Source organism: Myiozetetes cayanensis, unplaced genomic scaffold, assembly GCF_022539395.1.
Source record: "Myiozetetes cayanensis isolate MyiCay16 unplaced genomic scaffold, myiCay2020 scf405, whole genome shotgun sequence".
NCBI lineage: Eukaryota > Metazoa > Chordata > Aves > Passeriformes > Tyrannidae > Myiozetetes > Myiozetetes cayanensis.
Window position 1 is genome coordinate 30138 of NW_026087638.1, and position 11400 is coordinate 41537.

At 53.9% G+C, this 11400-nt stretch overlaps 1 protein-coding gene across 2 annotated transcripts; it reads left to right on the forward strand.

Annotated features, from left to right (window-relative positions):
- The first annotated feature begins 6804 nt into the window (after positions 1–6804).
- Positions 6805–10909, forward strand: LOC126647763 (putative zinc finger protein 56). Of its 2 annotated transcripts, none has more exons than XM_050330291.1 (4): positions 6805–6841; positions 8052–8222; positions 9703–9781; positions 9916–10909. In XM_050330291.1, the coding sequence occupies exons 2-4, from the start codon at positions 8207–8209 to the stop codon at positions 10460–10462; spliced, it is 642 nt and encodes a 213-aa protein (XP_050186248.1). In that variant the 5' UTR covers positions 6805–6841; positions 8052–8206; the 3' UTR covers positions 10463–10909. The 2 variants fall into 2 exon arrangements, with proteins under 2 accessions (XP_050186248.1, XP_050186249.1); XM_050330292.1 differs by lacking the exon at positions 6805–6841 and adding an exon at positions 6881–6976.
- The last annotated feature ends 491 nt before the right edge of the window (positions 10910–11400 follow it).

Sequence of the window (11400 nt, forward strand, 5' to 3'; positions counted from 1 at the left end):
CCAGACCCCTGTGATATCACCGCTGCCCCTGTGATGTCACCACTAGCCCCAGCGGTGGCACCATGTCCCTGTGATGTCACCAGACCCCTGTGATGTCACCTCTGCCCCTTTGAAAGCACCACTATCCCCAGGGGTGAAACCCCTGTCCCTGTGATGTCACCGCTGTCCCCAGTGATGTCACCAGACCCCTGTGATGTCACTGGTCTCCAATGATGTCACCAAAGTCCCTGTGACATAACTGCTATCCCTGTGATGTCACTGGGGTTTATTGATGTCACTGCTGTCCCCACAGGTGTTACCACTGTCCCCTGTGATGTTACTGCTCTCCTGAGGTGTCACCCATGTCCTCTGGGAGGTACCTATACCCCTGAAATGTCACTGGTTTCTCTGTGGTGTCATCACTGTCCCCTGTGATGTCAACAATGTCCCCGGTGATGTCCTGCTGTCCCTGTGATGTCACCACTGTGCCAAGCCATGGCACCATGTCCCCGTCATGTCACTGATGGCAGTGATGTCCCTGTGACATCACAGCTGTCCCTTTCTTGTCAGCAGTCCCCTGTGATGTCACCCATCTCCCTATGATGTCACCACTGTCCCCTGAGATGTTAACAATGACCCCAATGATGTCACTGGTGTAACTGTGATATCACCCCTGACCTTGTGAAGTCACTGAAGTCCTCTGTGATGTCACCAATGTCCCTGTGACACCACAGCTGTGCTTTTGTTTTCACCAGTCACCTGTGATGTCACTGGTCCTCAGTGATGTCACCAATGTCTCTGATTTCACCAAACCCCTCTGATGTCACTGGTGTCCTTGTGACATCACGGCTCTCCCCTTGTTTTAACCAGCCCCCTGTGATGTCTCTCATCCCCAATGATGTCACTGCTGTCCCTGTGGTGTCACCACTGTGCCCTGTGGTGGCACCGTGTTCCCGTGATGTCACCAATATCCTTGTGATGTCACCAGACCCCTGTGATGTCACTGATGTCCATGTGAAATCACCAATGTCCCCTGTGATGTCACTGATTTCCCTGTAATACCACACCTGTCCCTTTGTTGTCACCAGTCCCCTGTGATGTTACTGGTCCCCAATGATGTCGCCCATGTCCCTGTGATGTCACCACTGTCCCCTGTGATGTTGCCAATATCCTCAGTGATGTCACTGATGTCTTTTTGATGTCAACCATGTACTTGTGATTTCACTGTGTCCCATGTTATGTCACTGATGTCCCTGTGACATCACAGCTGTCTCTTTGTTTTCACCAATCCCTTCTGATGACACTCATCCCAAGTGATGTCAACAATGTCCCTTTCATTAGGGTTAGGGGTTAGGCTTAGGGTTTAGGATTTAGGGTTTGGGTTAGGGTTAAGGGTTAGGGTTAGGGTTAGGGGGTTAGGGTTTAGGGTAGGCTTAAGCTTAGCTTTAGGCTTAGGTTTTAAGGTTAGGGTTAGGGGTTAGTGTTAGGGTTAGGGGTAAGGGTTAAGTTAGGGTTAGGTTTTAGGTAACCTTTTGGTTAGAATAAAGGATGGGGTTAGGGTTAGGGTTAGGGTTTACAGTTAGGATTGGGGTTAGGGTTTAGGATTAGGGTTTAGGGTTAAATTTAGGGTTTAGGTAACTTTTTGGATAGAGTAAGGGATAGGGTTACGATTAGGGTTTGGGTCAGGGTTAGAATTAAGGTTGTATGAGGCAAAAACATCCCCTTTCTCTTCCCTGTCTCGGTGTGTGGGGCGAAAATCGCCCTTGTCAGGGAGCCCCTGCAGGCTCTGCTCCTCCGGTGATCCAACAGCGGCCCCTGCTGACCGGGATTGGAATTGCACCAAAAAGCGAGGAATACCAGACAGTTTCTTTTATTTGAGGGGAATTTTTGGTACAGGCTTATTTGCTTGATTTTGTGTTCTTTTGTTGTTCTTCCAACACACATATATCCTTTAATAAAGGACTGTTATTTTTCCTTTCTCCATACTTCCTCTCCATACTTGGAGCCTCCTAATTTTGGATTTACAATTGCTTAGGGGGAGGAGTTTGGTCTTCCTCCTAACTCATCCTCCTGAGCCAAACACTTGTGTTTCATTAAACTGAGGGAGGTGCAAATTCATGCTTTGTTTACAGCCCAGAGATCTTCCAGGCTCTTCCCATTTGCCTCTGCCCCTCTCAGAGAACTTGTGTGGACACCTTCCCTGCCTGCACCAGGTGATTTCACAAAACTGGGAGCGGGGGTATTTCATGGAGAAGGACCTGGGGGGTTGTTCTGAGGCCTCTCCAAGCCAGTGTTTCCTTCAGGAGAGCTAAAGCCAGGACAGTGGGGGGAACAGCAGAAATGCAGCTCCTCCAGGAATTTCCAGCACATGCCCACAGATCCTCCCAGAGGGGTGAGGCAGACATCAAGGTTTGATGTTAATGCCCTGTTTGGAATAACTTAGGAGGTGGCTGCATCCCCTCTCCCTTACCCAGAGGCTGGAGATGCTGCTGTCTGGGAGCAGGAGGTGCCTGTGTGGGGGTTCAGCACCGCTGGCTTGGTGCAAGTCCAAGAAGCGTTTGGACGATACTCCCGGGCACGTGTTGTGACTCTGGGGGATGGCCCACTGAAGGCTCAGGAATTGGACTCGATGATCCTTGTGGGTCCCTTCCAACTTGGAATATTGGGTGGAATACTGTGAAGTTCCACAGGGCTGTGTGTGAGCAGAGAGCAGGGGCTGAGCAAAGCAGAGCAGGGCAATGGCAGCACAGCCCTTGAGCACTGCCCCAAGTGGGCTGAACCCAAAGGGGAGCTGGGGGTGGGGTTGGTCCCACTCAGGGTAGGGGGCAGAGACACGGGGACAGCAGGGAGTGCAGGGCAGGGAGAGCATCAGAGGGAACTGATGGGCATGGAGATGTCTCCAAGCTGGGCTCTGCCAGTGCTCAGTGGTCCCATCTCTCCAGGATGAGGGTGGTGATGGGGGCAGACAACAAGAGGAGCAAGGTGAGGACACACCACAGGATTCAGATCCAGAGGGGAATGGCTGACCCTGGAAGAAGGGTGGGTCACAATGTGGACAAAACCTATCCAGGAGGAAAGAAGAGTACAAAGGGCTCACAAGTTATCACTTGCCTCTGACAGGGAATATTGTCCTAGTTGAGGGGTTGCTGTCTGTTAGAGAAATGTAGAGCTCATGATTCTTGGTGTCCTGTGCAGGGACCATCCCAGACACTGAACTCCTCCCCCAGCTCCCATCTTGATCCTTTAGATGAATGTGGAACCAGCCAGCTCATTCCAATCTGCCCAACTGGCTGACATGGGCTCTTAGAAAAAGAGGAGAGACCAGAGAAGGCGTGATGGGGAGAGGAAGCAGTGACCAGGATATGCCATTACAGCCCAGTGAGATCCCAGCTGATGAACCTCCTCATGTCCTGGTGGTGGCAGCTGGGCAGCCTTGGCCCTGATGCTGAGGGTCCCTGAGTGTGTGAGGAGGGAATCCTTCACCATTGGTGGCTGTGCCTGCCTGGGAGCTCTTCCCAGCTCAGGAGCTCTGTCAGAGAGAACAGGCCAGGCTGGGCGATTCTCCCTGGGCACTGGCTGTGCTGGAGCTCCCTGGGCTGGCTGAGGGAGGGCCCCACCAGGACAGAGGTTGTGCTGCTGTTCAGCTCTTGCACTTGAGGTTTTAGAGGGAAAAAGGAAAGCTCTTTATTTCCCCTACTGGCTGCAAGCCCTGCACAAGCCTCTGGCCCTGGGATACAGGAGAGCTGCAGGGAGCTGGGCCCTTTGCCTTCAGTTTTGGTTTGATTCTTTTCCCCAGTGGTCCCTGCCCCACCAGGGGGCCCAGGATGCCCCATCTCCATCACCCCACAGCCCCACAGCCCACAGGGGTTGCTGCTCAGCTTTGGCATCTCTCTCTGCAGGCCCCTGCAAGGAAACAAAAGGCAGAGGTGGGAGGCAGAGATCCTGCACAGATCTTGTTTTCCATTCTCTGGGCCACACAGTGAGGATGATGGGCTGAACCTCCACACCTCACTCAGAGAGGGATTTTTCAAGCCCATCCTACAAAACAGTGAATTCCATTTCCCAGGCTGGCCTCTCCCAGGCTCTCAGCAGCAGAGCACAGCCAGAGTGGGGAGGAGCTCTGCTGGTTCCACTCAGGCCAGCTCAGACACTCCAATCTTGTGTCCAGGGGATGGGAGCCAATGTGTGCCTGTGGCAGGGATGCATTTGGTCTCTCCCTCCCGACTTTGGCATTCAAGCACAAGAATCTCTTTGATAAAGTCTTTGTCTTCTCAACAGTTTTCGTTGCCTCATTTGACAAAGGAAAGAACTGAGAGGCTCAACTGACTGTGAAATGAGGGGAGGATGCTGCTGTCCTAAGGCAGCAGGGCTCAGACAGCAGCAGCCAGCATCAGAGTGCTCACCAAGCCTATTGGGATGCTTTTGATCTAGGCCTTCCTGGTAACCAGCCTATAACCAATTAAGTGGCCATGCTCCCAGCACACAGCCCAGAGCAGCTCCATGGGGCGCCTGGGCCGGGCCGCGGGTCCATCCCCAGCTCAGCTCACAGATCCCTGTGTTCCAACAAGCACAGGCTCCAAAGCAAACCCTGCCCATGGGGACACGGCGTCCATGCCATGCTGGCTCCCTCCAGCTGAGCCTGGGCCTGCAGCAGCCTGGCTTGCTCACCCAGCAAAGATTTCCCCAAAGGATTGGTGGAGCCTGAGCACAGCAGACCTTGCAAAAGCCAGAAGGCCCATCTTGATGCCTCTGGGACTCTGAAGCCCTTCTGAAAGGAGAGGCAAGGGGCATACAAATCTTCAGGGGGTTTATTGTCAGGAGAGAAATTCCTTTATAGGAAAGATGAGTTTCAAAACAGCACTGCTCTGCTCTCAAAATTAAATGTACATAGATATCTACAGACACATACATATTGATAGAATAATGACCATTTTGCTGTGTGATTATGAAAACCAGACAAGATAATACCAATTCCTAAACAAATCTGCCCAACCAGGGCAAGGGGATCTGACAATTCCTGCCACCCACTGTCCCATGGGAGCCCACCTGGGCACCATGGCAGGAGCAGGACAGGCATTGCTGGCCCTGCCTGTGCCACCCGCCTCTTCTTGCCCCACCACTTGGCAGCAGACGCTGAGACAAGAGAAACTCTCAGGGTGACACCACTGTAGGTTTTTCCTCTTGCAGAGCAGCTTGCCAGGCTCTGGGGGGGCTGTGCAGGGCTGGGTCATCCTGGTTGCTCCATGGAAAGGCCGGGTGTCCCATCTGCCCAAAGACCTTCTGGCCACACAGTCATCTCTCCTCATCCCAGACCTTCCAGCTGGGAGGAACGAGGCAACAGCCATGGGTGAAAGCCCTTGGCTTCACAGCAGAGGTTTTGATCAAGGTCCTTTTTGGTGTTCTCAGGATTTTTTTTTTTTTTAAATACAATCCACATTGCCCTGGGGATTTTGAGATCTCTGTTTGCCCTTTGCATCCCTCTGGGATGGGGGGGTTTGGCTGCAGTTGGAGCCACAGCCCCACAGTGCCCCCACGGCTCTGCCTTGTTCTGTACAACTGCCTTGTCCCTACATCTGTTGCAGTGATTACAGCACTAGTAGTAGTTTGGTCAGAGGTTTGCTTTGCAGGGTAGGCCTGAAAGAGGCTCTGCCAGCAACACCTGGGACTTATGAGTTAAGAATGTGCTGATCCAAAGAAACAATACTAAAAGGATTAAGTCAAGCATGCAGAACCGGTACAAGATGATTTGTAACTAGAAATAGGATGTAATCTGGTGGTGGGAGTCAGTTACACAATGTGTTAGAGGGGAGAGGTAACAGTTGATTGTACTCAGGATGATATATGTAAGTTTATGTATAACTGGTATATTTGCTTTGATGTGTGAGCCAATCACGTAGCTTTGTTTGTTAAAGGTATAAAAGATGTAGTCGACATGAGGGTCTTTGGAATCCTGACTTGGGACGCTAGTCCTCAGGTTTCCCGGGCCCTGAATAAAGCACCGCATAAACTGACACTCTGTTGGTTTTTGTTCTTGTTTCGGGCAACACATCCACCCACCAGCACTGGCTCTGAGCCTCAGAGTTTCACTGTTTCACCCTTTTTTCAGCATCTCCATTTTGCCAGGCTGCATCCATAGAATCCATAAACCTCCTAAGAGGCTCTCCTCATAAGGCCCCTGTCCTCATAAACCCATCCACCTCACAATGGGGCAGCCTCATGAAGGCACTGTCCTCATAACCCTCACACACCTCATAACAGTGCAGGCCTCATAAGGCCCCTGTTGTCATAAGGCCCATAAATCTCCTCATGGGGCTGTCATCATAAAGGAGATGTTCTTATAAATGCCATAAACCTCATAATAAAGGCTCTATCCTCATAAACACCATAAATAAAAGCACTGTCTTCATACACCCCATACACCTCAGAATAGGCTCTCCTCATAAAGGCCATGTCCCCATAAACCCCATAAACGTTGCTGCCTAAAAGGCTGCAGAGGGAAAAAGACTCCAGGCAAAACTAGGCAGGAAATCAGAGAAACAGCAGAGGTTTCCATGAGCCTCCAATCTCCAGGAATACAAACCCACACCCATCCCTTCCAACGCAGGGGTTACAGTTTTTATAATGATTTCCACCCAATGCCCGTCCCGTCCCCGCCCCGGTTCTGCCCCGCTCTGCCCCAGGAACGCCCGTGGGGAATTGAGTCTGGGGGAGTTTGGAGCTTTGAGCCGCTGCAACTACAACTCCCGGCGTGCCCCGCGCGGAAAAGGGGGCGGGGCGGGGTCTCTGCCGGCGGTGCGCGCGCACAGCCCCGCGGTGGCTGCCGGGAAGCGATGGCGGCGACAGCGGGATCTGCTCCGACTTTGTGAGCCCTGGCGGGGGCTGCGGCGGGGCTGGGGATGCGCTCGGGGGCTGCGGGGAGCGCGGCTGTGGGCGGGAAGGCTGGAGGGCTCGGCAGAGTGGAGAGGAGGGGCTCGGGGGTTCCCGAGGAGGTTTTGAGGTCCGTGAGGGGCTCCCGGGGGGTCGCGGAGGGGATTTGGTGTCCTGAGGGCGCTCAGAGGGGAGGGTGAAGGTGCCTGAAGGGGTTTAGGAGGTCCCTGAAAGGGCTGGGGCCATGGAACCCCCTCAGGAGAGAGGTTTAAACGCCATGGCTGCACTGCGCAGGCGCCGGCGGAGTCTCCACAGGCAAACTACAACTCCCATTAGGCACAGGCGGCGCCGCCATTGCCGCTCGTGCCACAGCGCCCCCTGCCGGCTGGGCGAACCGACCGCAGGGAAAGCGGGTCCTGATGCCCCCCCCGAACCCCAGAGACCCCCAAAACTCAGCACACAGAGACCCCACAGGGAGAGGATCTCGGAGATCCCCTAAAGCCCAGCAGTGGGGTTCAGGGGGTCCCTCAGCACTCAGGGGAGGGGTCCTGGCAGTGCCACCCAAAGTCTTGTGAGGCAGATGAACCACATGGGGGTAAGGGGATCCCAGTGCCCCCAGTATAGCCCAGTGACCTCCCAGTGGCTCTCAGTATGGCCCAGTAAACCCCCCAGTGACCACCCAGTGTTTCCCAGTGACCTCCCTCTACCCCTCAGTGTGGCCCAATGATCCTGCAGTGAGCACCCAGTAACCCCCAGTATGGCCCAGTAACCTCCCAGTGTCCCCCCGTGTGTCCTGGTAGTCCCTCAGTAATCACCCAGTCCCTCCCAGTGCCCTCCCAGCATCCCTCAATAACCCCCAGTCCCTCCCAGTGCCCCCTGGTTCCCCCCAGTGTGTCCCAGTATCCCCCACTACCCACCCACTACCCCCCAAAGCCCCCCAAGTATCCCCAGTGTCTCTCCACATGTTGTTGAATTTTCTGTGAGTGTGAAGGGGGAATTGGGGTTGGTCTGGGGTCAGAGGGTCCAGAGGGGGCTCCTGGTAGGTGATAAAGGGTTGGAGACATGTAGGGTGGGGTTTGGGGACAGTGGAATTGGGGGTGTCAAGGGGGGAATTGGGGCCATGGGGAGGCCCTGAGGACATTGGGGACACCAGGGGGGTCTCAGGACTCACCTGCTTGTGGTGCTGCCCCTCCTCTCCCACCCAGGTGCCCCTGAGCAATGGCCCGGAGGTGAGCCCAGAGCTGGCCCTGAGGTGGCCCTGAGAAGAAGTGGAAGGCAGAGGTGGTGCTGAGGCAGGAGAGCCCCGTGCTGGGGAAGAGGCTGAGCTGGGAGTGCCCAGCAGTGAGAAGGTGCTGTGTCCATGCCCTGTGTGCCAGGTGAGCTGGGGCTTTGCTGCAGAGCTGCGGGCGCTGATTGGAGCGGCTGCAGCTGCTGAGCTGGTGGCACCCAGGAACACAAAGTGTGCCCAGCCACGGAGCCTGCAGGGAGGAGCAGGGACAGCCCCAGGGGAGCTCTGGGGGGCCGGGAACCTCTTGGCTGGGGCAGGAAAGAGCCGCTGGCCACGAGGACGGGGTGTTGGTCCCAGGCACTGATGGGGCCGAGCAGAGCACGAGGCCTCTTTGCAGACAACTGGAGCAGCCTCCCACTTGCCAGCCCTGCCTTCGTGGGGTGACACTGTCCCCTCCCTGCAGGACACTCCCCCTGAAATCCTTGGGTGGGCCTTTTATGTCTTTTGCTGGTTACTGCTTCATCCTGGGGACCTGAGGGATCCTCTGCAATCCCATCCCTGGGGCACAATCTGCTCTCCAGATGAATCTGAGAAATCCAGTAAAGAAAGTGCCCAGAAGCTTTTTGTCTTTTGAGCAGCAAAGGTGTTTATTTGTGGACATCGGGAGCAGGCAGGGTTGGCACCACAAAGCTCTTGCTCGAAGGTATCGGTACAAAACAGGGTAATTTATACAGTATAACTTCTATGATTGCAACATCTTAGATACATATTCATATGATTGCAACATCTAATCATTGATGTTGATAATAGCTGGAGTACAGGCAGAGCTCAGGCGGAGCTTGGGGTGGAGCTTTTCTTGGCCCTCAGTTCTGGGGGTTCATCCCCCTTTCTTCATCATCGGGGCTGGGGTCTCTGCAGTCTTCCTCACTGTGACCTCTCTAACTTTCCACTGTCTTTGCCCCAGTCACTGAAGCTTGGAGAGAGCCTTTGCTTTAGGCCTATTCAAATGTCTCCCTTGGCTGACTTTGCCTTAATTTCGGGCCTACAGACCCATTGTAGAATGTTTCCAGCCTTCTTTAGATTATAAGGTCCAAGGAACGGAACAGAACAAATTTTTCTTTAGCAATTTAGGCAGAGCAGGTATGGGGGGCTTCTCTCAGCTGAGCAAGATAGGTGATTTTTTAGGCCTTGCTCTCCTTTCAAGAGGGAATGTCTGGGAAGGCGGCACCCCAAAGGTGAGAGTCAGACGAGAAGGGACCCTTGGGACCACCAGCACTCCCAACATCACTAAGTGGGACCCCAAACATCCCAGACAGTGGAGAAACTCTGAACCCCAGAGGGGAGAGACCAGAGAGGGGGATATCCTGGGAGAGATTTTTTTGGGCTAATCTTCAGAACTGGGTATATATTTAAGCTGATTCTCGACTTTTTGCAGTTTGGGATGTGGGGATCTTTTTGCTATTTCTGAAAAGTTTTTGTCTGAATCTTGGTGGTTTGGGTTTTTCTGGGCTAAATCTTGGTGTTTTGGAGGTTTTTATGGTCCCAGGATGCCCGATGAGTTCAAGAGATGGACTTGGGCAGGAGGAACCCCAAAGGTAGGGCACTCAGCCCTTGTTTCCCCCCAGCAGGATTTGTCCTCCCCAAAGTTTGGGTGGATGGAGGAGGAGGCTGTGAGGAAGAGGAAGTTGCCGCAGGTCCCCCAGGCAGGTGAGGAGGAAGTCAGTGCCCCTTTGGCCCTGTCTTGTGGTGCATGTGGAGGCCAAATTTGGGGGGGATGTCCTTGGCCTTCCCTCGGGGCTGGAGGCAAATCCCCTGCCTGTCCTTCTTCCTTCCTGCCCCAGGCCCCGAGCTGAGGACGGAGAGCACGGAGGACAAATCCCCCGGCAGAGCCTGGTGGGAGAGGCCGTTTTGAAGGGCTCCCCGGTGCAGGAAGGCAGTGGGGAGGAAAAGGCCCGGAGATGCCCCCGGAGGAGGGGCTGCAAAGCCAGCCCAGGGAGCTCTGAGGAGGAAAGACCCGTCCTGTGCCAGGAAGGCGACCAGAGCTTGAGCTGGAGCTCCGAGCTGGTGGTCCCTGAGCAACCTTCCAGCAGGGAGAAGCCCTTCAGGTGCTTGGAATGTGGGAAGAGCTTCAGGAGGAGCACCAACCTCCTCAGTCACCAGTTCATCCACACTGGGGAACGGCCCTACACGTGTAGGGAATGTGGGAAGAGGTTTAGGGGCAGCTCAACTGTCCTCAGGCATGAGCAGGCACACACAGATGAGAGGCCCTTCCGCTGCACCGACTGCGGGAAGGGCTTCAACCAGAACTCCACCCTCATCACCCACCGGCGCATCCACACTGGGGAGAGGCCCTACAAGTGTGGGGAGTGTGGGAAGAGCTTCACGTGACAGCTCTACCTTGACCAAACACCAACAGACCCACCAGTAAGAGAAGCCCTAGGAGAGCCCTGACTGCGGGAAGAACTTCGGCCGCTGCTCCCACCCCGAGTGAACCCCCTGATGGTGAGGCAACCCCTGGAGTCCAGTGACTGTCAGTCCATCCCTTTCCACCAGAAAGGGCCAGTCCCCTTTCCCAGGGGCAGGTTGTGCCAACAGAGCCCTTCTGGGGGATGTGTGGAGATTCCTGCCTTGGCTGGGGACCCCCCAAGGTCAGTGCTGGAGGTTGAGAGCAGAGATCTCCCCACGAGTGTTGGTCTGGGGGAGTTCCATCCATCTTTAATTCATAATTCTTGCTTTGGTGCCAACTTGAGTAGAATTGTTTCAAACATTGCTTTAGTGTAGAGCAGTGTCCTATCTTATTCTGTATTAGTGGTAGTTTTAGTGTTTCTTTAATGTTTCTTTAGTGTTGCAGTTTCCATGGAGAAAAGGTGAGGGGAGGTGGGCAGAGATTCTCGGCTACAGTCACCAGTTCTTCTCCCTTTCCTCTCCCTGATTTTCCAGAATTTGCCCTCAACTTTTAGAGTGTTCAGAGGAGGTTGCACGTGGTTTCTTGGCACGTAGCCAGTTGAGATATTGGCAGAGATATGATGATCACAAACAATGGCAGGATGTTTTGGCAGGAAAAGTGCAGTGGGAAGTCCTGGTGAGAACTTCTGGCAGAGAGCTGACAGAAAATGTTTGATAGGAAGGTTTTGACAGGCAGAAACCATTTTTGGAATGTCTATATTATCTGTGTGTTACAGATGGTTGCCATGGTGAATGACGTATCAATAAGAATGCATAATGGTTGCCTTATTAACCGAACCTATCAATCCAAATGCACAATGGTTGCCATGGTAATGCACATATCAATGAGAATGCATAGTGGTTGCCAAGGTAAGCAATGT

Coding starts and splice junctions, on each gene's coding strand:
- LOC126647763 (XM_050330291.1), top strand. Junction 9,782..9,915: donor GCCGCAGGTCCCCCAGGCAG/GTGAGGAGGAAG, acceptor TTCCTGCCCCAG/GCCCCGAGCTGAGGACGGAG.